Below are 25727 nucleotides of genomic sequence, written 5' to 3'. Positions count from 1 at the left end.
TTTTGATTTATTATCATAGCAAGGGTAAATTTTATAGTTGTTGATTCACGAAGAAATGTGAGCAGGAAGTCCTCCCTTTTTGTGTGTATTTTTAATGAATGATAATATTGTTATTGTTAAAATCAATAAAAATTGAATTTGCAAAAAATATATATTAAAATTAATCTTAATTCTTCATTTGAATCATTGTTCTTTGAATTTTAGTTTAGTTATTTGTGTAAGCTACCTTGAGAGCGTTTATGGTAGAAAAGCAGGGTATAACATTGTTAAACAAATAACTAACACAATACCAGCCTTGCTCTTGAACTGGCTGGATGCCAATAATTTCCCAAGGACTTCAGGAGTCCTGCTTCACCACCGCTATATAATGACCACTTCTTACTCCATTTTAACCAGGTAACTTTTATTCATCATGTTCAGAAGTGACAATTGAAATGTCCAGGCGTAGATAAATAAGCTTGGGGGAACTGGGCCGGGGGGGCAGTAGTGAGAATTAAACAGAGATACAATGGCAGCAGAATAAAGACAGGAAGCCATGATTTCAAGTGCACATACACTCACCAGTGGGAAAACTAGATAGCACTCCTGGAACTCCTGGATTTCTTAGACACGCCCCTTCATGCCATGGGGCATAACAATGCAGATGGAGCAGAACTGTGATGTGGAAGGGAATAGACCCATATTGCTATGGGGACCTCACTGTCCGTCTGTCCCACACCCCCAAAACCAACAACAAAACAAGGAGCAGCTAAGACTGGGAAGCAGAGAAACGGGGTTTGGGTGGAGACAGAACCTTAGTTGCAGATTTAAAACTGGGATATGTCTTTCTAGAGAGTTCCGCTGAGGGTATTCACAGCAGTTTTGAAGACAAGATTTCCCCCTCAACGGGTGATATTGAACTTTAATACCATAAACAGGAATTCACAACCTTGATATGAGATATTATGAAGTTTGAGAAATCATTGGCAGGGAGTTTTTGGGAGCACAAGAGGTCAGATCTGTAGGGTTCAGGGAAGGTTAGGTAGAGGTTGGGAGCTGATATTGTGAGGACATTATGAAGCTGGGTCTTGAGGAATTGGGAGTCTTGTACTATACCAGCCAGGGATTGGTGGAGAATATGGGTCAGCCAGGTCCCCTAGGCAACCAGGTGCTATTTACAGGGTGGTCATTGGGTCCATTAGACAGACAGGCGGTAATTGGGGTGTAGTTGGGGCCGCACATCCCAGGCAAGGGTGAGAAGTTGACGTAGGACTCGATCCTTGCCCCGAGCTTGTCCTCCCTGCATCGCCTGCAGTTTCTTGCGTGTCTGGGCCTCCACCTCAGCAGACAGGTTCCCCTGTGAGCCCAGAGCCTGGGGGAGAAAAGAGCAAAGTTATTTCATAATTCCAGTACCTATGAAGTGGCCTCTCTGCCCCATAACATCTGTGGGGAGAGGGGAGTGAGCAACTGAGCCTGTCCTGAAACAATAGCAGTACCGAAGATGACAGACTGCTTCTTTCCTATCGTCCTGTTCATATTTTGGCTGACATGATATGCAAGTCTAATGGGGACAAAAGACACTGGAGCTGCCACTACTGTGGACACAGACACAGCAGTGCTACTGTTTTGGACAGGCAGTTGCGCAAGTCATATCTCTGCAGTTCCTCTTCTATTTGCCACAATGGGAGAAACCATGGGATGCTGTCCGTATAACCACTGGTCAGCAGAGGCGTAACTAGGGAAAATGGCGCCCGGGGCAAGCACTGAAATGTCGCCCCCCCACCGCCCCCCCCCATACTACAGTATACTTAGGTTTTTCCTCACAAGTGTCCGCCGCCGCTGCCAAGCCAGGCCACTGACTGGCCGCCAGGTGCCAGCAAAGCAATGCGGGGGGGGGGCGCAGGCGGCACGGAAGGGACCGCTCGTGGGGAAGGGGGCACCGACGCGCTCCCTTGACTGCTGCAGCGCTGCTGCACTGAGCAGGAAACATTTGTATTAACAAATTTAAAAAATTTTTTTTTAAAAAATTGGTCATGACGGCGCCCCCCATGTGACCAGAAAAGATGGCGCCCGGGGCACGTGCCCCCCCTGCCCCCCTATAGTTACGCCTCTGCTGGTCAGAAACAGTGGTACCGCTGCTTCTGAGGCTACAGTAGTGGTGGCACCAATGTCTTCCATCCCCATTAGACTTACACATCATGTCAGCTATTATGTTGTACCTGCATTCAGATTCTGTAGACTCATACATGTGTTTGTGTGAGTGACTATACATGCATGCATTTTAGGAGTGAACCTCAGTACAGGCCTTCTGAAGTGCAGGATACAGATAGGAAGTGTCCTGCTGTACCTGTGTTCAGCATAACATGTGAAAACCTATACTTGTGTTCAGATCTGTACCTTTGCACACCATACACAGATCGTACAAATGTTAAAACATAACATGTGAATGGGGCTCATACGTTGATTGATTTTGAGAAGCTGCTTTTAAGTCCAGGAGGACTCTGAGTGGCTTTCAACAAAAATTAAAACAACATTCAAATCAATAAAATAATGCATAAAGGGCTTGCTCTCACAACCTGCACAATCGTAGTTAAAAAGTTAACAAACAGCCACCAAGCTGGGTGCACTTCTGCTGAGAGTGACATGAAAACCCACACTTTACCATCAGTCGTAGTCCAGTTGTAGTTGCCAATCGTCGTTTAATCCTAGTTAACCACAACAGCGGGACTACAATGGCTGGTAAAGCGTGGATTTTCACATCATGCTTTGTGGGAGCATGCTCAGCTTGGTGATCATCATAAACCCTTTAACCATGATTGTGGGTTGTGAGAACAAGCCCTAAATAGCAGAGCAAACAGTATTCCTGCATAAAATCCAAGTTAATAAACAAATAGAAAGGGCCTGGGCAAATACAAAGACCTTCATCTGGCACATAAATCAGTGTCAATGTGCGTATCTGGGAGATAATTCCAGCTGTGGGACACCACAGCTGAAAATGCCCACTCTATGGTCACCCCTGCCCCTCTTCCAACGAAAAGCCTGAATAAGGTTGATTTGATAAGCCAATTTGATAAACCAATTGATAAGCCTCAATAAGGATTCACTGGGAACAAAAGCCGGATACGTCCAGTTAAGGATTAACTAGGAATAAGAAGGATATTTTCCTTAAAATAAATTATTAACCATGGATACGATCAGAATGCAGGGTCTATGAGGTCATGCCAGAGAAGGGCCTTCCTGGTTAAGGTCTGTGGGCTTTCCTCCCAAAGGTATCCTACCTAAGGCCCAAGTTTCAGATATCTGAAAAGTAAAGGCTTTCTTCTTATTCCAACTTCCACAGAGTAGTCATGTTAGTCATTCACAGCAAAACCAATGCAGAGCCTTGGACTTTAATTATAGCATGGGCTGTAGTCTACAAAAAGCTAAGAGAAATGTATTAGTCTTTAAGGTGCCGCAATATTCTTTGTTGTTCTTATTCCAAAATTCTTTAAATGGGATCAATGTCCGGTTTTTAGGTTACACTGCTGAAATGTTCAAGTGAATGTAAAGGTGGTTATTGAATTGTGATCGCTTTCCGTGCTGCTTCATAACTCCCAATAAGGGTGTAACATTTAAAAAATAAACAAGTAGCAGCCACCCCATCCCCACTGATATTTGGGGTATGTTGCAAGAAATATATTCCGTATGTCTTTCCTGATGTATTGCAAGGACTCAGGGTTGGCTACAAACAAGACTGACTCCCAGACTCAGAGGGCCTTCAGGAAACTGCTCTCTAGGGGGCCCCTCTTACCTGGGAGATTTGTTCCACCACCACAACATGAAGGTTATGCTGATCCCTGAGAGGTGGTCTCAGGGGATCAGCAATGAGGCCTTCTGGGGGCCCTGGACCTTCACCAGTTGCCCAATTATATCAGTTCTTGTCACAACAAAATCCTTACCTTGTTCTCCCAACAACCCTGTGGGGAACACCAAGGTGGGAATCTCAGATACATCTTGGGCCATAAACACAGGAACATAGAAAGCTGCCATATACTGAGTCTGACCCTTGGTCCATCTAGCTCAGTATTGTCTACACAGACTGGCAGTGGCTTCTCCAAGGTTGCAGGCAGGAATCTCTCTCAGCCCTATCTTGGAGAAGTCAGGGAGGGAACTTGAAACCTTCTGCTCTTCCCAGACCGGCTCCATCCCCTAAGGGGAGTATCTTACAGTGCTCACACATCAAATCTCCCATTCATTTGCAACCAGGGCAGACCCTGCTTAGCTAAAGGGGCAAGTCATGCTTGCTACCACAAAACCAGCCCTCCTCTCCACCTTCATGTGTGTGATAATGTTGGTAATCCATATTAAACCTAGATTCAAATGACTGTGTGAATCAGGCCAAAGTGGAAGACAGTGATCTGCCCAAGACACATAGACACACATGCATGCACACAGCACAGGCGTGTGTGTGCATGCGCGCACGCACACACACACACACACACCTTGGCTGATCAGCAATTTCATTAGCTGAATCGGGATCTGAAGTTGGGTCTCCTACAGCCAACACCCAGTATTTATCCCCTATACTACACTGGCTCAGGGGTTACCTTAAAGTGTCCTCTGCTTCCTTTAAAGGCCCAACCTGACCCCCAGATCCCTAGTACTAACTAGAAGTAAAGCTACAAGGGTGCTCCTTCATTATCAGCACTACTGATCCCTTCTGTTTCTTCTTGCCGGGAGATGCAGTCTACACCCCCACAGGAAAACCCAGTCATCCACTGAGGAGGACCCCCACATCTCACCGCCTGCTGCTTCTGCTGGAACTCTCTCTCCCGCTCCAAGCGGTATTGCTCGATTTCAGCCTGGGCTTCTTCCTTGGCCTGCTTCAGCCGCCGTGCCTTCCCTAGGATGGGGGAGACACACAGAAGGACAGATGGAGAGACAGCTCCTCTCAAGAGCTTCCCTTTGCCACCCCAGGAGCCCTAGTCCTTGTTCCCATTCCCCTCTCCTATGAGGCCCTACACTGCCATTATCTTCCAGAGAAGCCAGGAGTTCTGGCTCTCGGCCCTCCCTGCCCTTCTAATCTGCAAGAACCTTCCCATAAAATGGCTCACGTTTTCGGGCTTCTGCCACCTTCTCTGCAGCCCTCTTCTCCGCCTGCAGCAGCTGCTGGATTCCCTGGGTCTGGCTGGCCATGGTTCCCTAGCAATGATGCTCAAAGCTGCTAATCTTCCTGCATCCACTGAACCGGGTACCACATCCTAACAAGGCAGCCCAAGGTCCTAGTGTCCCTCCTATTACCTTTCCTATTAGTGCTCTACTTAACTGTACCCCTCCCGGTGGGTAAACAGATGGAACATAATACAGGACTTTTTCATTATTGTTAACAGATTTGTAAAAAGCATATATATGTTTGGCAGGCACAGCCTTTCATGTCAGAGAACTTCAAGGGTGAGAAAAGCTGTCCTAGCCAAAACTTCCTTTTCAACTATGAAAGATACAGAGGCGATATCATCTTCTGCATCTCAGCGTCTAGTCATCCCAATTCTACCCTAAAGCACAGCGCTTCTCACCCCCAATCCCATCTCCTTGCTCCCCTTCAACTCAGGACTTCTTTATGAGCCGCAGTGGATTAAATCTAAATCCCAAAGTCTTGTTCAGATCCTTCCCCAGGCACCTTACGAATTCAGTCCTTCGGCAAGTCCCTCCTCTTACATCTTGTAAAATGTGTTACTTGATTCACATTTGGACCATTGTTTAATTTATTTTTTGAATGAAGGATACGAGCTTTTGAATCACACAGAAGTCTTTCTCAGGCTAGAAGTTCAAGAAAAGAAAAGAAAAAAGAACAGGAAGAAGAACCTTGTTCTCTGACCATGTTCCCTGACCACCCCAACTGCATTCCTCCCCCCCCATCCCAAAATCGAGACAGGATGCTAGAGCAGACATGTAATTAAGTTTCATACATGCCATGCTGATCAATATATAGAGTAATATAAAGCAGGGGCGTAACTATGATAGGGCAAAGGGAGACAGTTGTCTGGGGGCCCACTGCCTTGGGGGGCCCCAGAGGCAAGTCACATGACTGACTCTCCCAGCCATGCACCCGCCTGGGCTTCCTTCAGTTGTATTCATCCTCCAAAATTGATGTGAATGTTAAGACCTGGAGCTACCAGAACAGCATGTCCTTCTCTAGTACCATGAAATGACTTGCATCGTCCACAATTTACAAAACCTTTTAAAAAATAATTCAGGATGATGTTCTATTGCGGCACATAGGTTATATGTGACACAATTTTACTATGCTTTTTGTTACCACTATTCAGCCTCATTTAAGATTTCTTTACTTCATGAGCTGAGCTTCAGTGAGGGTAGGGGCATTTTAAAATCTAGTCTCTGGGCCCACTCCAACCTTGCTACGCCCCTGATGTAAAGACCACCCTCTCCTCACTCCAAACATTAAAACAATGCATATTATACATATCCATGTTTATTTGGGGAATATTATTTATTTAAAATATTTATATCCCTCCCACTCCGCTTTATGCCGAACTAAGTGGCTTCCAAGGTGGCTGATGATGAGAAACAATCTTATATCTTTCCCCAAAAGATCTGGAAACATTATGATCCTTATGAATGCATAACCAGAGGACCTCCAGGTAAGAGGGAGGTACCAGCAACGCCCAACTGCCCCAATGTAACTTGTGGACTCAGGGCACTTAACAGATAATCAGGTGGGTGGAGTGAATGGAACTTAGTGGCAAAGAGGGGAAGGAAGACTTGAATAAAAGGAGCAGGAAATTTCTTAGCTTGAAGAATACTCTCTCAAGACAATCACAACCCCTTCTGCTTCTGAAGGGTAAAGGTGTCTAAAACTCTATTGTTTTCTCACAAGCCATTTCACACTTTTTGTTTCTGAGAAGGAATGGGTTTGACACAATTAAGCTCTTGGTGTGGGGAGCTAACCCACTCTAAATAACATAAAATCAACAGGTCAATGTTCAGTGTTCAATTTTATTGCGATCTTTGATCAAATATACAATCTAGATCAAATAAGAGGAATCTTAAAGGTAAATATCAATATAAACGCATAAATGTATATACACAACAGTATTTGTGTGAACTCTTCCGAGGAACAGAGGGGGAAGTTGCACATTGAATCCATTAATCAGCTGATTGTCCTATGTGCGTGTACACATACACAGTAAACTCACATTTACCATGTTTTTTTCTCTCTACACTAGGGATATACTGTATCATTTTGCTGCGGATCCATACTTATTAATAAACTTTAGATTTGATTTTTGTTGGTGCCTGATGAAGGCAGGTGGAGAATGGTGTAAAATGGATGTTGGCTGCTGTTCTAAGGGTTGTTGACTGAGAGACTAGTCACTCTCAAAGTGTGTTGCTTAGCAACCAGTGCCAGGTAGCATGACATAATTGATGTCCCTAGTGGGCACAGCATCTCATGGGAGCAGATGGACAGCTTGCAGTTCCTGGCTCTTTCTGGTGGCTGGGATGACTAATAAAAGTGTGATTGTGTGTCTGTGTGCGTGCAAAGTCCACTTTCCATTTTACTACTGCAGCTCAGTATGAACACTAGGGCTGTTAATCAATGTTAAGTTGATGATTCTTTTGCCATTTAATGTATTAATCAATGAAGTTTAAATAAAATTGCACACCAACAGAACCACGATACAGATGGCTTTCTGACATATGCCCCTGCTAACTGGACAAAGAGGCACCTTTCAAAGTGGGGATTTTCTTTATATTAAGCAGGGGGGAGGGGAACTGACCCTATTCAACCCCATGAGAACAGCACTGCTGGATTAGGCCAAGGCCCATCTAATCCAGCATCCTGTTTCACACCAGTGGCCCACCAATGCCTCTGAGAAGCCCACAGACACAAACTGAAGGCATGCCCTCTCTTGCTGTTGCTCCCCTGCAACTGGTATTTGGAGGAATCATGCCTCTGAGGGTAAAGGCAGCCTATAGTCACCAGACTAGTATTGATTGATTGATTGATTGATTGATTGATTGATTAAGTGTCATCAAGTTGGTGTTGACTCTTAGCAGCCACATAGATAGATTCTCTCCAGGATGATCTGTCTTCAACTTGGCCTTTAAGGTCTCTCAGTGGTGCATTCATTGCTGTCGAAATCGAGTCCATTCACCTTCCTGCTGGTTGTCCTCTTCTTCTTTTTCTTTCAGCTTTCCCCAGCATTATCGACTTCTCAAGGGAGCTGGGTCTTTGCATAATGTGTCCGAAGTATGATAGTTTGAGTCTGGTCATTTGTGCCTTGAGTGAAAATTCTGGATTAATTTGTTCTATGATCCATTTGTTTGTTTTCCTGGCTGTCCATGATATCCTCAAAAGTCTTCTCCAACACCAAAGTTCAAAAGCGTGAATGCTTTTTCTATCTTGCTTCTTCAAAGTCCAGCTTTCGTATCCATAGAGTGTCACAGGGAAAACTATGGTCCAAATGATTCTAATCTTTGTAGGTATAGACATGTCACACCACCTAAATGCCAAATTCCTTCTTTGGTTTTCGTGTCCTGAGTAGTAAGCGGTATGATTTTCTGACTGAAACTGTCTCATTCCAGTCCATTTTAATTCACTGATGCCCAAGATGTCAATCTGTAGTCAATTCATTTCATTTTTCACTGTGTCAAGCTTTCCCATATTCATGCTTCTTACATTCCATGTTCCTGTTGTAATTCTGTCTTTGCAGCTTCGGATTTTCTTTCCCCCGCACAGCAAAATCAGCTGCTAGACATCCAAAAGGTTTTAGTCTAACCACATCATAAACACCATCGGTACTCTAAGAGATCCTCAACTCTTCCTCAGTAGCATGTTGAGTACCATCCAACTTAAGGGGCCCATCATCCAGCACTACATCAACAATCATTCTATTTTGTCTTTCCATGTGGTTTTCTTGGTAAAATACAGGAGTGGTTTACCATTGCCTTCTCCTGCGCAGTATGAAATGCTTCCTTTGTTGTTGTCACTGAAGTGATTGTCTGCCTCCAGCACCTTCCTATTATCGCTGCTGCCCAATATACATGCCTGCTTTAGCTGGGCAACTGGGATGAACTTCGCGCTTTGGGTGACCCTACTGGGAGTATACCTCCCGGAGTACTTTGCACATCCCGCCCAGGAACACACACCCCCGACCACGATGAGGCAACATAGCAGGACTTGGGGGTGGGATAGGACAGACCAGTCCTACCTGTCCTAAATTTGTCCAAGCCACTTTTAAAGCCATCACCACATCCCATGGCAGAGAATCTCAAAGATTAATTATGTGCTGTGTGTGAAAAAGTATTTCCTTTTGTCACTCCTAAATTTCTCAGCCTTCAGTTTCATGGGATGACCCCTGGTTCTAGTGTTGTGGGAGAGGGAGAAAAATTTACCTCTGTCCACTCTCTCTATTCCATAATAAATTTATACACCTCTATTGTGTTTCCCTGTAGTCGCCTCTTTTCCAAACTAAAAAGCCTCAGATGCTGTAGCCTAGCCTCATAAAGAAGGTGCTCCAGGCCCCTGATCATCTTGGCTGCCCTTTTCTGCACCTTCTCCAGGTCTACAATGTCAGTTGTGCAGTGCTACTTACACTGCAAATTATTATTATTACAAGCACACCCTACCCAGATTCTTCCCCAGCTTTGGAACGAAGTAGGAGAAAAATCTATCCTACACAGACGGGGCTTTTTGGTTGTTATAAAGGGGAGGAATGTGTTGTATTCTATCTAGTTTTTGTGTGTGTTTTGTTCTTTGGATGTCTGTCCCAGTAGGGATCCTGTAGAGAATATGGAGGGTGAAGTCAGAAAGGAAAAGGTGGGAAAAGAGGAAAAAATGGATTTGCTTCTGAATAAAGCTTTAGTTAAACCCACATAATATGTACTGGTGTTTACAAGGGAAGCAGTTCTAAAACCTTTACTTTGTAAAACAGAACAGCCCCATATGTGCTTTGTGTTCTGGACTACAGGTTGTTTTTCTCCCAGGAACTGCCTTTAATAACATGTTAGCTGATCATTATCTGAGCAGAGCAGAGCCTGATAGAATATTTGACGGCCTACCTGTGTGCCATTCTTATTGGCTGATCTGTTGTCACAGTTACAAATGTATCATCTTCAGGGATTTCCAAAGAGTCAATTTGCTTAAGGATGACTGAGCTGTACCAGGATCCTATTACACTGTGATCATCAGTAAAGAAAACCTGAATGTTGAGGCTTGGTTGAGTTCAGTGGTGCAGCTTAAGCCCTATTCACAAGTTATGTGCAACACACACACAATCTATGCATAGTGTACACACACACACACACACACACGTTCAAAATGATATACATGTCTGGCTAGTCACACAAAAACATGTACATCTATGGAGACACCTGTAAATGCATGTGCAACATTATGTCTGAATAGGACTTTTAAAAGGGATTAGAAAATTAATGGAAGATAGACCTATAAGGAGCCTACTAGCCATTATTAGAGTAAAACTGTTAAAAATTTGGGTTGAATTTCAGTTCATGTTAGTTAATACTACTATTGATGGCTAATGTTGGCCTGGGTCACAACATCATTCGAACTTAAGTTTACTGTGGGTTACTGACTTTAGCGTGATTGTGTGAACCCATGCCCAGGCAGGAATCTCAGATTCATCTCAGGCCATAAGCCACTTAGGCATGGGTACACACAATCACACTCATGTGGGTAACTCACATTAAACCTGGATTTGAAGGGTTGCGTGAACCAGGCCATTCTCTAAGGCCGTCCAGCGGCAGGAGGACTGTGGACCCACAAGGTGCCTTCAGCGCAGGGATGCTGAAAATCGCTTCCTGCTCTCCCTCCCTGCGTGCTGCCGTGCCCATCAAGCCTGCAAATGCAACTACTCTGAAGGCTCCCTGCCTCAAAAGAGCTCTGATCCCATCGACGGATCTGTTAGAGGTTGTTGATTTTTACCCACAATAGGTAAAACAGCAGAGCACTAAGGAATGAGCACACACTCCAGTTACAGAGTAGGTAGCAGAGGATGGTTCGGATATTGCAGCTATTTAGAGAAAACACATGGAGATCCTTGTATGACTAAACACTAAATATTTATTGGTTAAATACACTTAGACAGGAAAGACCTATCTCTAATCTAAAGGACTACATAATGGATAGGTAAGGAGAGAGAGATGTTTCCATCTGCTCTCTAGGAAGAAAGGAAGGATTGTGACTCGGCACAGGAAGTGCTGCAGAGTCAGTTCAGGAGTCATAGAGTAGGGACAGATAGGGAGACCCTGACTCACTGTCTCTACTCCCAACGCCCCTAGTGGTCATTAGGACAGTTGGTGCAAAAGGTCGATGCACTTGGAAGTTCATCTCCAACAGGATCACTGCCCGTCATGTCAGTCACAATTATTGATATAACTAGCTGACCCTGCACAGAATATCTGTGCAGTATTTGGGGCCAGCGTTTCCCACCCGGGCTGGTTCTCCACCCCCACCCCCACCTGCGGTTTCTGGCCGGCTTTAAAGCCAGCCCGTCCCCTCCTGGGCCGTCTCTTCTTCCTGGCGGCCCAGCTGCCTCCTCACCCTGCCCCCACCGTAGCTGGGCCCGAAGCCACTGCAGCCAGGTCCGCTGCCACCTCGCCACCACGGCCGGGGGCGCCGCCTCCCCATCGCGGCCACTGCAGCCTCCCCGTAGCTGCCGAGCCCGTGCAGCTCCTTCCCAATCAAGCCCAAATTTCTCCATCCTTGTTCCCGTCTTTGCCGGGAATTCTCGCAGTGTATCGCGAGAGTTCCGCCCAGAAGATACGCATCCCCACAGCGGATGGCTAAGAGAAATAATAATTATATAGATTATACAGATGCTTTTCAATGAACAAGTTCTCAGAGCAGTTTATATAGGAAAAGAATAATAAATAAGATGGCTCTCGGTCCCCAAAGGGCTTATAGTCTAAAAAAGAAACACCCCAGCAACTGCCCCTGGAGAGGTGCTGTCCTGGGGTTGAATAGGGATGGTATGGAATTCAAACACAATATGTGCTAAACAAAACAAAGCACTTGGGAAACATTTAATACAAAATGTAAAAAGTAATGCAAACATGTAAAGGTAAAACGAATTATAAATACCAAAGATGCGTCACAGTAAGTATAGGAACAATATCAGAATGCTCAAATTGAAAGAGAGCCACCTAATGGCGCAGCGGGGAAATGACTTGACTAACAAGCCAGAGGTTGCCGCTTAGAATCCCTGCTGGTGTGTTTCCTATTGGGCAGCGGCAACGTAGGAAGATGCTGAAAGGCACACTGTGTGGGAGGAGGCAATGATAAACTCTTCCTGTATTCTGTGGTCGCCAGGAGTCCATACCGACTCAACAGCACACTTTACCTATAGATTCCATGGTTTAAAATATATAAAAATAAATGAATGAATGAATGAATGAATATATATATACACACACACACACACACACCGCTCTTCCTCCAAGGAGCCCAGAGCGGTGTACATTGTTATGTTTATCCCCACAACAACCCTGTGAGGTAGGTTAGGCTGAGAGATACATGACTGGCCCAGAGTCACCCAGTGAGCTTCATGGCTGAATGGGGATTTGATCTCGGGTCTTCCAGATCCTAGTCCAACACTCTAACCACTACACCATGCTGTTACACTTCATCAGTCCTGAGCAGAAGACATCCAAAAGGTATTCTGTATACAGCTAATCACAGTAAGCTTGTGGTATTGAAAAGGGCCAGTTGCTCTCCCCCTCCTAAATATAAAGAGAATCACTACTTTGGATGAGGCCTCATTGACCATTTAGCAGGGTTGCTCTCCCTGCCAGTTTCAAGTTCCTACAAATAACCCAAGTAACCCCTGCTAATTTGGCAAAGAGGCACCTTTTAATGTGGTGATTCTCTTTATTTAGCAGGGGGAGAGTAACTGGCCTTATCCACCCCCAGCACAGTACCTCCAGTGACTGTTGCTGGTGTCTAGCTTATGTTGCTTTTTAGATTGTGAGCCATTTATGGACAGAGATCCATCTTATTTATTTGCTAGTTCTCTGTGTAAACCGCCCTGAGCCATTTTTGGAAGGGCGGTATAGAAATTGAATGATTAAATAAACAAACAATAAGTACAGTGGTTGGCATGGGTGGGGGCTTGTTGCCCATGTACCTGGATTCAGCGCTCGTGGTTTCCCAGCTTCAGTATGGAGCTAGACTTGTCGAACAAGCTGTATCTTTTGCATTTCACAGCTATTTGGCCCCATTGTTAACATTTGTTTCCCTCTCTATCCATGCCAACTGAGGACAACACTTCACGGCCTATGATGAAGTGGGCCCTAAGCCATGGATATTTACACCCCAGTAGAATTGTTGGTCTTTAACGTGTCACAAAACTTTGTTGTCTTTTTTGTCAGAAGAGCTGAAAACTCGTTTTGGTGGAAAGGCAACCTGGTTGCCTAACAACAAATAGAGGAAGTCACTGCATATTTGAAGTGGCGCCAGGAGAGGCAGGTTTTTGACCCTGAGCCAGACTGTTGACTAGAGTGACCCAGCCAGCTAAACCAGGGCACTGTAAGACAGTAATTCCAAAGACAGAGGCTTGATGTGTTGTTTTGTTGTCAAGCAGCAAGCCATTGTTCTCGTGGAGCCTGGGGGGACACTCAGTACCTAAGCAGAAGGGTAGCAGTAAAGACAAAGATGGCAGTGAAGTTTATTGAGGTGGGGAGAGGACTGACAAAAGGCTATGGAAGATTGTTCAAGACTATGCATGCTAATAACTGACAGGGTAGCATACATACAGCACTCCTTTCACACCTCATCCCCCAAACCTGATCGCTTTTGCAGAGACATGACAGAGAAAACCCACTTGTACAGTGGGTGGGTTCACACAAAGCATGGAACCTACTTGCAGTCTCGGTTACATGGCTGTCCACGATCGTGTGAACTCGCCTTATGGAATCAACGACATGTTTTCTCAGGGCGAGAAACCTAGACGTGTAACCAGCACCGTTCCCTCTAACAGGGATTCCCAGATGTTGTCCACGACAACTCCCAGCATCCCCAACTGCAGTGGTCTTTGGCTGGGGATTCCGAGAGTTGTAGTCAACAACATCTGGGAAGTCTTGTTAGAGGGAACAGTGGTAACCAGTGGAAGTTGGCTTGCCACCCCCAGTAACGCTCTGCCTTAGGTTCATGCTACAGATTCTCAGCCCACGCTCTTCGTGAACCTCTGGTTTGTTCCAGGTGAACCGACCCCCTTTACAACTAAGACAATGGCTGCAAAGTGGATGTTGTAGGGGAGGCCTGCGAGCCGAAGGGAGGAGACATGACAAGGCAGGATGGGATACCAGCTAGGGCCTGCTAGGAGGCCTGCCCTCTGACTCAACTCAGCGACTGCCAACAAACTGAGGTATGTGAGCATTAGGGATGTGCATGGAACCAGCGAGGGCTGGTTCAAAGGCAGCGGGGATAACTTTAAGGGTGAGGGAGGGTGTACTCCCCCCTATGTTTCCCCTGCTGGTGCTCACTTAAAAACTGGTCCAGTGGGGCGGCAGTGTACCTTCCTGCTGCCCTGTCCTCTCCTCGGACCGGAAGTGACTGGAAGTAGCCCATGTGAGTGCACGTGTGCACACTGGTTACTTCCAGTCACTTCTGGTCTGAGGAGAGGACAGAGCGGCAGGGAGGTACACTGCTGCCTCGCCGGACTGGTTTTTAAGCGAGCATTGGCATGGGAAATGCGGTGCGTGTGGGGGAAGTGCACCTTCCCCCGCCCTTAAAGTTACCCCCGCCTTTGAACCTTTCGAATTGCCCGGTGTTCAGACCTGTTTGGAGGCCCATAGAAGGGCCTCCGAACAGGTTCTTGCACATCCCTAGGGAGCATCTGTGGCAGCATTCAGGTTTCAGCTACAACTTGGACTGCCTGAACCACAGGTTCCTTGCTATGTGTGAACCCTTCCAGTAGCAAAATTTAATTACAGAATTCATTTTCCACGAGGTATGGTGATGAGCTCTGGTGTAGAAAAAGGATTAGAAAAATGCATGGAGGATAGGTCCATCAGCAGGAATTAGCCATGATCAATAATTAGAGCCATGTTCAGTAGCAGTATGCCTCTGGGCACCACAGGTTGGAGGCAGGGAGTGGCTAACTTAATCTTAGCCTGTGCATGAGCTGCTAGAGGTGTCTGGCTGACTAGATGGTTTGTTCGAGCAAGGCCATTTTTATTTACTCTTCCCTTTAATAACAAAACAGATTGAAACAATAGCTAAAGGTGCATTAATTAATTTATTCATTACAAATCTAACCGTTTTCTTTTTTTCCATTTTGATTCTCCAGATAAGAAGCAAATCCAAACTGGGCAACCATTTGCTTGTTGTCAGCTGGCTTCCTTCCTTCCATTTCTCAGTCTCTCTCTCTCACCCCCACCCCCACCAATCCACTTCAGAAATTCAATAGCAGCATCTAAAGTCAGGAGTGCTTCCGAGGTAGATCGGCAGCTCCAGGATCATCGTGGGGGAAATGGCAGAGGGAAAGGCTTGGGCTCAGACTGCCCCCTGGGAAGGCCTATAGGGAGTAAAGGCATGAGTGGAGGACAGGTTCACAGTCCCCTCGGTCCCCTCTTATTGCTGCCTGGACTCTCTCAAACTCTGCCAATGCCCTTCAGTCACAACCCTTTGCCCTCTCCACCTCCGCCAGCTTTGCTGATTTCTCCCCAGCTTATTGCAAAATCCCATCTGTCCTGGCCCCACAGTCCTGGCCCCACAGTCACCTGAGTGATTCAAGGCACCAAGGGAAGGAGTCGGCAGAGGACAAAAGCATGGTCAGAGCCTCCCGTTGATGCTAATCTTGGCCACCGAGATGCTCTCCAGGGAACTGTACACCCCCTTCTCGTAAATGACAAAGAGGCTGTGAGTGTCCTCCGGGGCTGTCCCATCCAATGCTGTCATGCAGGAGTAGCCACTAGCACGGCTCCAGATCTGCAGGGGCTTTCCCCACCACGTCAAGCCGTTGGTGAAACTCCAGCGCAGGGTCATGTTCACGCCTGGAGAGGAGGCGGCAAAGAAAACAGGGTCACCTTTGCGAAAACCTGCTCTAGTGGTGGCTGTAAAGGAAAAGTGTGCCCGTGCCGTCAAGTCAGTTTCGACTCCTGGCGCCCACAGAGCCCTACAAATTCTTTGTTTTGTAGCTGCCTTATATGGAGTCAGAGCATTGGTCCATCTAGCTCAGTATTGCCTGCTGTGGCTGGCAGCAGCTCTCCAGGGTTTCAGACTGAGCTTTCTCCAGCCCTGCCTGCAGATGCCAGGAATCGAGCTTGGGATCTTTGGCATGCAAAGCATGCACTGTGCCACTGAGCTATGACCCCATCCCCATGTCCGTTAGGGATCCCCTTGTCCCCCCCCCCGATGTAACCAATGCAGGCCCTACTGAAGAGTGTGTGCAGCTATAAGGTAAGATGGGGGCGGGGGGGAGGAATTAAGCTATTCTCGTGGAGGCATGTATAGCCCCTTTGCTAAGCGGGGTTCACCTTAGTTTGCATTTGGATGGGAGAGGAGAGCTGGTCTTGTGGTAGCAAGCATGACTTGTCCCCTTAGCTAAGCAGGGTCCACCCTGGTTGCATTTGAATGGGAGACTTGATGTGTGAGCACTGCAAGATATTCCCCTTAAGGGGATGGAGCTGCTCTGGGAAGAGCAGAAGGCTCCAAGTTCCCTCCCTGGCATCTCCAAGATGGGACTGGGAGAGACTCCTGCCTGCAACCTTGGAGAAGCTGCTGCCAGTCTGAGTAGACAATACTGAGCTAGATGGACCAAGGGTCAGACTCAGTATATGGCAGCTTCCTATGTTCCTATGACTACATGCAGGGCCGGTGCTAGGGTTTTTTGCGCCCTAGGCGAGATCACCTTCTGGCGCCACCCCCCCCCCCCGCCCCGGCCAATCATATTTCAAACACAGATGTATTATAGGAAGAATGAAAAGCACAGAATTTGAAATTGTTAATTTATTTTTAAAAAATTGTGAAAACAAGTCATAAAACAATTTCTGATTTATTTTCTCAAACAGAACACAGTTTTAGCACAGAAATCACTTTGAAAAATGTTAAATGTGATGCTGAAATTTAAGTCTCTTTAATGTTTCAATTTCAAGCCAATCAAAATCTTATTTTATGTGCCTTTTCCTTTGCAAATTTTGTTAACAGTTCCTTCAGGTCAAGTGCTGATGTTTCAGCATGTTCGATTGATATAGTTGCCAAACCAACTAGTCTCTTTTGGAGCATAGTTGAGCGTATGTGTGTTTTTATAAGTTTGAGTTTTGAAAAACTGCATTCACCACTTGCCACTGACACTGGAAGTGTGAGAAGGATCCTAAGAGAAACAAAAACATTAGGCACACTATTCTGGATTTTGTGTTGTAGTATGAAGAGAAGTACTTTTTGTGGTGGCATAGACTCTGGAAGCCTTCGAGCAACTGCTTGAAGTTCACAGCACAGATCTTCAGCATCAATATCTTTGTTTTCATTGTGTGTCAATGACTGCTCCAAAGTCTTGCAGGCCTTTCGTACATCTTCAGTACATTTTTTGTTGATGCTGTATATATCATACAGGAAGCCAAATACGGAATTATAGTGTTGTAGTTGTTGGAATCTCTTTTCAACAGATTGAATGGCCATATCTAAAATAGCATAATAGAAATCCACTTTGAATTTTTGCTTTGGATCTTGTGGAGCCTCATCTGGGGCCTCATACCCAAACTGTTTTTTCTTTCTCCTTTGTCTAAAGTGTTCTGTCTCAAAGTTTGGTAATATTTCTAACTCCTTTGCAATCACACTAGCATCTATCAAAACTTGTTCAAAACCATCATCACACCTACAGCCCACAAGATAATTCTTGGTTACTTGTAATTGACTTGTAGCTGAACTTAAATCAGTTTCCTTATTTTGTAGTAGTTTGCTTGTCAGATTTATTTCAAAAAGCATGTTGTACCATACAACAAGGGATACCACAAACTTGAACTTACTAATGCCTTCAGCAAGACCCTTAGCTACAACAAGAGATTCACTTCTTGTTTTATGTGGGTGTGGTTCATTATAGATCTCCATTAAAGCATCATATATACTACTCAGTGGTTTCAAAGCATCAATCCGACTCTCCCATCTTGTTTGACTCAAAGGCTTAACAGTAATGGTAGGTACATGGCTAGTTAGTATTTGCCAATGCTGAGTTGATGCAGAGAAATAATTATAGATCTGTTGAGCCAACATGAAGAAGCCTGTTGCTTCCCGGCAACTCTTAGCAGCATCATTGACAACCGAATTGAGAGAGTGCGCACTGCAGGGCACGAAAAAGGCACGTGGATTTATATCAAGAACTCTCTTTTGTACTCCATGTTCTTTACCTCTCATGTTACTCCCATTATCATAACCTTGACCACGCAGATTCTCAAGTGGTAATCCCATTTGCTCAAGCAGCCAAAGAAGAGTTTCTGCCAGTAGTCTTCTTTAGAGGAACAAATCCCAAGAAATGTTCTTTTATTGTAACCTCAGGCTCAGATGTTTCAGTATCTGATGGCATGATTACATCGACAAAACGTACAATCATAGTCATTTGTTCAGTATAACTAACATCAGGTGTACAGTCCAAAATAACTGAGTAGTATTTGGTGGAGTTTATACGTGCTAAAATGTTCTGTTTTATGGAAGTTGCTAGAAGCTCTATAAGCTCATTTTGGATCTCTTTTCCTAAGTAGTGAACCATAGTTTCTTCATGACAGGGTCAAAAAGAGCCAAAAATTCAACAAGCTTCAAGAAATTTCCATTGTTCTCACTGTACAACTTTTCAGTTGTACCACGAAATGCCATGTTTTGCATGCTAAGAAATCTGACCGCAGCAATCAAGCGTTCCAAGACTTGTCGCCAATATTGCTCTTCTTCCCTTATTTTCTGTTGGTTGATATTATCAATTGTTTTTCCTTTCTGTAAGCGCAATTCAAGTTCTCTCCATGCCTGGTAACTGTATAGATGGAGAGTACTCCTCTCATGTGCCGACAGAATTGCTCCAATGTTCTTCCAGTCTTTTGAACCTGGGTCTTGTAAAGCTGTTGCTCCACCATCTCTTTTGCTGAACAGCCTACAGCAAAAACAAAAAACCACATCTTTTGAGGTAGAATATATCAGCCAACGACGGCACATTTCTTCGCCATTTGCCAGTTCCCTCTTGTAATAGACAGGAGAGAATTTTCTTTTTGGGGAGTCTTTTGGAAATTTATATGATACAATCTGCCGTGGGCCATGCTGAACAATAAGCTGTCGCAAATTTTCACTGCAATAGTTAGGCCAGTTAGCAGGGTCACTGTAATCCAAGCTAGGCACAATACCAACGTGTTTTGTAGTAATTGCAGTACTCTCAGTTTCCTCAAAATCCTCGGTTTCCTCTGTGTGTTCCACTGGAATATCTCCAGACTGTGAGACTTTGTCCTCAGAAGTAATACCACTTGTAGTAAGACCAATACCACTTGTACTAGGAGTTTCCTCAGTGGTAGTTTCACCAATGGTACTGTCATCTTTTTGTTCTGTACTTGTTTTACAAAGGTATTTCCGGAAGAACACCTCTTGCTTGGCGTCTTCCTTGGCTCTTTCTGCCTTTCATTTGTGGAACTGAGCTCCAGATGGTTTTTTTCCTGTCAGCCATAATTCCCTTGGAAAATAACCATATTTAAGAATGCCCAAAAGCCTCTCCCCACGGAGTCCCTGGGCCACGCCACGGCCCGCCCGCCCGCGGCCAGGCCCCTGCTGCCGCGCCTTCCCCCTCACCCGCCGCCCCTGGCCCCAGGTGGCCTTGATGAGGCCCCCGCCGCCTCCTGGCCTGGCGCCGCCGCCTTCTTACCTCGTCGACGTCCAACCAGCCCGCAGCTCCGCCAGCAGCCCAGCACCTCCGCTCGCGACTCCGGGCCAGGCGCCAAGGAGGGAAACTGCGGTCTGCTGCTGCGCCTGCGCGCGAGGCACGAGGCACGAGCAGCACAGCAGCAGCGCCTGCCTCGGCCTCCGGAGGGTGGGCCGCGGGTAAAGAGAAGTGGGCGGGCGCCAGCAGGCTGTGTGGCGCGTGAAAGAAAAGGAGCGGCGGGGGGCGGTGGCGGGGGCGGCAGGCTGGCCAGCGCCCCCTCCATTTTGGCACCCTAGGCAACTGACCATAGCTCAGTGGTAGATCATCTGCTTTGCATTCAGAAGGTCGCAGGTTCAATCCCCAGCATCTCCAGGTAGGGCTGTGAAAGACTCTTGCCTGAAACCTGGGAGAGCCACTGCAGGTTAGTATAGACAATATTGAGCTAGATGGACCAATGGTCTGTCTCGGCAACTTCCTATATTCCTATGTGCCCGGAACAAAATATGGCAGTAAACTGCATAAATTGGAAACCTTTCCAATTTCCAAAATGAAGGCTACCTAAGAACATACAAGTGGAAAGGAGGGAGGGGACTGAAGGCTTGGGGTTCTCAGGTAGCCCAGTAATTTCCAAACTGCATAACAGAGTATATTTCCGGGCCACCAGAGAACGGCTTGTATGCCTCAATAAATCAGTACATGAAATAATCAAAGGTTCCAGCGAGCCTAAAATATAGTGTCCAGCCTATGGGCAAGAACCTACAAGTTGCAAAAGGGTATTGATGAGTGCATTGCAAGGCAGCTCAGAGTTGCAGAACTAGGAGAGTAGAGTTCTATGGCTTGCATGAATTGTGCAAATGAGCATATTTTTGCTTCTCATGCACTATTTTGGTTTTGCTTGTCGTGGGAGAGGACAAGGAGCTCTTTAGGGCTTTGAAAGTCCTTCTCCCAATGCACAAACTAGGAAGACTCTAATTTGTGAATGTAGATATTGGGCTACTGATGAAGACCAAATGAGGGTTGAGACGTGTCTAGTGAACCATTTCCTATTGGCAAGCAGTTTATTTGCTGCTTGGTTAAAAACCTGTTATTCTGCATTCTGGAAGGTCTTTCTGCATTCTGGAAGGAAGCCCACAGGCTCAGCTCTTGCCTGAAGGCTTCCCAGAGGCATCTGTGTAAAACAGGATGCTGGACTAGATAGGCCCTGGACCTGATCCACCAAGGCTTTTCATATGTTCTTTTTTGCATACTGAATACTAGGTTTTGTACATTATATTTAAACAGTTTTTAAAACTGTATATCTGGGGATATTTTATCATATCCCTAGATATACAATTATATATTTACAATTTGACAGAGAATAAAGACCATTGGATGCAAAATGTATAATTCTGTCCTGGTTTTGAAGGCTGTGGGTGTTTATTGCTCTTTTAAACTGCTGCTTTTATCTTGTGTTTGTTATTTTTATTACACGTTGTTTGGCATACCTTTTAAACAGAATAGCAGCCAAAATACATCAACACATACATCTAGGTCAGTTTCTCTCTCTGACCCACAGCCACATACAGCCCATTTTCCCTCCCCTCCCCTCCTCCCTGCACCCCACCCCCCCATCTTTCACACACAGACATTTCTTACTCACGCTTTGTCTTGTGGGCTGGGTTGCTGAAAAAGACGAGGCCAGATTTGACAAGCGCGCCTGCAGCCACTGCTGGATCCACCAAAGTCTTGTCCAAGGTCACGTTCTCCAGCGGGAGGGTGTCACAGGCATCATAGCTATGCACTACAATGCGGCAACTGCAGTGATAGAAGTTCTGGTTCCTGGCGTTAATCACCACAGATCCATCTGGCAATTCGTAGGGCTGGAAGATACAGATAAGATTGGGACCAATTTTGGAAGGTTTCCTTGTTCTGGTTTGGATATTTCATTTCCCATCCCTTCTTATGGAGACAATCATGACCACCAATTTGGATGGCTTTAAAAAGGGATTGGACAAATTCACGACAGACGAGCCTATCAATGGCTACTAGTTTTCTTGAAGGCTATAAGCTGTCTCCTAGTTCAGAGGTAGGATGGCTCTGAATACCAACTTCAGGGGAGCAACAGTAGGAGAGGGGCTGGCTGTGCCTTCATTTCTTGCTTGTGGGCTTCCCAGAGGCATTTGGTGAACAGTGTTTACTCTAACAGAGATTCCCAGATGTTGTTGACTACAACTCCCATAAGCCCCAAGCAAAAGCCATTGCAGCCAGGGATTCTGGGAGTTGTGGTCAACAACATCTGGGAATCCCTGTTAGAGGGGACACTGTTGTTGAGCCACTGTGGGAAACAGGTTTCTGGACTAAGGAGAGCAGAGCTGGTCTTGTGGTAACAAACATGATTTGTCCCCTTAGCTAAGCAAGGTCCGCCCTGGTTGCATATGAATGGGAGATGATGTGTGAGCAGTGTAAGATATTCCCCTTAGGGGAAGGAGCCAGTCTGGGAAGAGCAGATGGTTCCAAGTTCCATCCCTGGCATCTCCAGATAGGGCAGAGAAAGACTCCTGCCTGAAACCCTGGAGAAGCTGCTGTCAGTCTGTGTAGACAATACTGAGCTAGATGGACCAATGGTCTGACTCGGTATATGGCAGCTTCCTATGTTCCTATGTCTAAATAGGCCTATGGCCTGAGCCAGCAAAGCTCTTACGTTCTTACCTTGTTAATAGTAGGAACATGTAACAATGCATACAGAACTTTCCGAGTCTTCAAAATACATTAATTTATACTTGCCCTGCAATCCTTAGAGTAGTCCTTTAGGATGCCCTCTCTCTATGGGGGGCTGCTTAATGAATGTGCAGATGAGTTGAGATTTGAATTGGGGACATCTTGGTTCACAGTGTAGTTTCTTGGCCACAATGGGACACAAGCTCTTCTGGAGGGTCCTCCATTCTCCTACCAATAGTGTTCCACAGGGGTGCATCTAACCAATTAACGGAAGTGAGGCAGCATCTCCTCCCAGTTGACCCCACCTGCTTTTCTCTGGCCAGGCAGGAGTGCCCCTTTGCTCTTCCCAACCTGGAGAAGTGCTGCTGCAGAAGAACTGTGGCTGCTTAGCTCTCTCTCTCTTTCTCCTGGCCCTTCCTTGCCTGATCCAGCAAGGCTCTTCTCATATGGAGCTGATCTGAGATCTTATTTATTTATTTATTTTTATTTATTTTTGCATTTATATACCGCCTTTCATTAAAAAGATAACCCCAAGGCGGTTTACAAAAGTTAAAAACATACAATAAAAACACAATAAAAACATCATGTTAAAAGTACAAAAACATATTAAAACAGGCATAAAAACAACACAACAAATAAAAACACAGAGAAGCCGCAGTAGAAAACAATCATGTAAAAGCCTGGGTAAAAAGCCAAGTCTTTAAAAGCTTTCTAAAAGCCGTGATGGAGTCCGAGGAACGAATAGCCACTGGGAGAGCATTCCAGAGTCTGGGGGCAGCAACAGAGAAGGCCCTGTCCCGAGTGCACGACAACCGGGCCTCCCTCATTGTCGGCACCCGGAGCGGAAACCCAGATCTTGGGTTTCAAGGGACTATGGCCACTATTAATACCATTACAACTAGTTATATACCACTTTTCAAGAAAAGGTTCTCAACACAGTTTATATAGCAAAAGAAAATAAGATGGTCCCCTACCTCAAAAAGGCTCACAATCTACACCACTACTACCACCTACACACACGAGATACCATTAACAGCAACTGGAGAGGTGCTATGATGGGCTGAACATAGTGACAGTTGTGCCTTCCCCATTACATATAAGAGAGCCGTCCCTTTAAAAGGTGCCTCTTTGCCCAGTTAGCAGGGGTAAGCAGGGGATACGGATATAACAAAGAACAGGAGAATGAGAGGGCTGGGCCTCTTGAGTATATCTAGGCCCCTTCGTTTATTTTTTTAGTTTCTATTTTTTAAAAAGTTAGTCTCTAATATGAGGGGGTCTGATCTTGCTACTAGCACATTGTATGTGTGCTCATGTGTAAAGAAATAAATCAACAAGAAAACGAGGAGAAAGGACAAGGGAAGTTTGTTAGGGCTAGTCTTTTCTAGGGGTTGATTTCTGGCTGGCAAGGGGTTTGTTTTTGACAGGACAGTTTTAGTTTCAGTTGTGCCTAAAGAGACAGTGGCTGACACAGCATGTGGGAAGGGTCACATTCCTGAGGTGGCTCAGTTTGGAAGTAGCTATTGAGAAGAAAAGGCTCAGACCAGGGGAACTTTGCTACCCTGAGCTTTGCGAACAGGAGTTTGCTAACAGATATCAAAGGAATTTCACATGGTGTTTAGAAGAGAGCAGTCCTCCTTTATCACAAAGGAGACACCCAGCATGAGAAAAAGGTGAGTACTACCCCACTTTTTAAAATTTTCTCGGAGGACAGAGCTTAAAACCGTTAATTATCTTACAACTGCAGCTAAGACCTAGCTTTCAGTAAACAAGCTCTATATATTATAAATAGCCAATAAAACCAGTTATGAAGGTAGAATACCAGTAGGGAAGGGGCGCCTTCCCAGTGTATTGGACAGAGTGTTGTTGCATGTATTAGCTATCTGCCATTCAGGGATATAATGCCTCTAAATGTGGAGGTTCTACTCAACTTTGAGGGCTAATATTTATTTATTTATTTATTTATTTATTTATTTATTTATTTTTACATTTTATTTCCCACTCTTCCTCCAAGGAGCCCAGAGCAGTGTACTACATACTTGGTTTCTCTTCACAACAACCCTGTGAAGTAGGCTAGGCTGAGAGAGAAGTGACTGGTCCAGAGTCACCCAGCTAGTTTTATGGCTGAATGGGGATTTGAACTCGGGTCCCTGGTCCTAGTCCAGCACTCTAACCACTACACCACACTGGCTCTCCTACACCACACTGGTTGAGTTCCCCAGGGATCTGTACTGGGACCAGTGCTCTTTAACTTGTTCATAAATGATCCAGAAGTTGTGGTAACCAGTGAGATGGCCAAACTTCCAGATGACACTAAACTATTTAGAGTAGTGAAATCCAAAAGAGATTGTGAGGAGCTCCAGAAGGATATCTCCAAACTGTGGGGGGTAGGTGACAAAATGACAAATGCTGTAGATCAATGTAAGCAAGTGTAAAGTGATGCATACTGGGGCAAAACATCAACAACCCCAACTTCACATATATACTGATGGGGTCTGAGATGTCAGTGACTGACCGGGAGAGAGATCTTGGGGTCAAGGTGGGCAGCTTGTTGAAAGTGTTGAATCAGTGTGCAGCAGCTGTGCAAAAGGCAATTTCCATGCTAGGGATCATTAGGAAGAAGATTGAAAATAAAAATGCTAATATTATCATGCCTTTATACAAATCTATGGTGCGACCACATTTGGAGTATTGCATACAGTTCTGGTCACCGTATCTTAAGAAGGACATTGTAGAACTGGAAAAGGTACAGAAGAGGGCAACCACGATGATCAGGGGCCTAGACCACCTTCATTATGAGGCAAATCTACAGCTTCTGGGGCTTTTCAGTTTACAAAAAAGACAACTGAGGGTAGACATGACAGAGGTGTATAAAATTAAGGAGTAGAGAGAATAGACAAAGAGAAATGTTTTCTCCTCTCTCACAACACTAGAACCAGTGGTCATCCCATGAAATGGAAGGCCAGGAGATTTAGGACCAACAAAAGGAAGTACTTTTTCACACAGTGCATAATTAACTTATTCTCTAGAATTCTCTGCCACTGGATGTGGTGATGGCTGCTAGCTTGGATGGCTTTAAAAGGGGCTTAGACATATTCATGGAGGACAGGTCTATCAATGGCTACTAGTCTGGTGGCTATAGGCCACCTCCAGCCTCAGAGTCAAAATGCCTTTAAATACCATTTGCAGGGGAGCAGCAGCAGGAGAGAA

The 25727-nt window shown here is 45.4% G+C and overlaps 3 protein-coding genes across 10 annotated transcripts in view; all 3 read right to left on the bottom strand.

The window, feature by feature from the left end:
* Window positions 1-382: 382 nt before the first annotated feature.
* On the bottom strand, window positions 383-5230 carry ATP6V1G2 (ATPase H+ transporting V1 subunit G2). Its single transcript, XM_053303962.1, has 3 exons — window positions 5073-5230; window positions 4761-4861; window positions 383-1351 (listed from the first exon to the last, which is right to left on the bottom strand). Exons 1-3 carry the CDS (start codon window positions 5152-5154, stop codon window positions 1178-1180), a joined length of 357 nt encoding a protein of 118 aa, XP_053159937.1. The 5' UTR covers window positions 5155-5230; the 3' UTR covers window positions 383-1177.
* Window positions 5231-15214: 9984 nt separating this feature from the next.
* NEU1 (neuraminidase 1) overlaps window positions 15215-25727 on the bottom strand; it is a 48191-nt gene continuing 37678 nt past the window's right edge. For 4 of the 8 annotated variants that reach the window (XM_053297509.1, XM_053297503.1, XM_053297510.1 and 1 more), the window contains 2 exons: window positions 21463-21682; window positions 15215-15990 (listed from right to left, as the gene is read on the bottom strand). In XM_053297509.1, coding sequence (XP_053153484.1) covers window positions 15770-15990; window positions 21463-21682 — 441 coding nt within the window. In that variant the 3' untranslated portion in view covers window positions 15215-15769. The other 4 variants (XM_053297508.1, XM_053297507.1, XM_053297504.1 and 1 more) reach the window with 4 other exon arrangements.
* On the bottom strand, window positions 16909-18400 carry LOC128345494 (zinc finger MYM-type protein 1-like). Its single transcript, XM_053297502.1, has one exon. The coding sequence runs from the start codon at window positions 18398-18400 to the stop codon at window positions 17096-17098; it is 1305 nt and encodes a 434-aa protein (XP_053153477.1). The 3' UTR covers window positions 16909-17095.

Source organism: Hemicordylus capensis, chromosome 2 (genome assembly GCF_027244095.1).
Source record: "Hemicordylus capensis ecotype Gifberg chromosome 2, rHemCap1.1.pri, whole genome shotgun sequence".
NCBI lineage: Eukaryota > Metazoa > Chordata > Lepidosauria > Squamata > Cordylidae > Hemicordylus > Hemicordylus capensis.
The sequence above is the reverse complement of the archived record's forward strand: the minus strand, read 5'-3'. Positions and strand labels throughout refer to the sequence as shown.

Bases quoted from the DNA above. Each gene is read 5' to 3' on its own strand.
- ATP6V1G2 (XM_053303962.1), bottom strand. From the start codon at position 5,154: ATGGCCAGCCAGACCCAGGGAATCCAGCAGCTGCTGCAGGCGGAGAAG. The intron at 4,862-5,072 runs GTGAGCCATTTT...CCCCCATCCTAG, and splicing joins GGTGGCAGAAGCCCGAAAAC to GGAAGGCACGGCGGCTGAAG. The intron at 1,352-4,760 runs GTGAGATGTGGG...TTTCTCCCCCAG, and splicing joins TCCAGCAGAAGCAGCAGGCG to GCTCTGGGCTCACAGGGGAA.
- LOC128345494 (XM_053297502.1), bottom strand. From the start codon at position 18,400: ATGGGATTACCACTTGAGAATCTGCGTGGTCAAGGTTATGATAATGGG.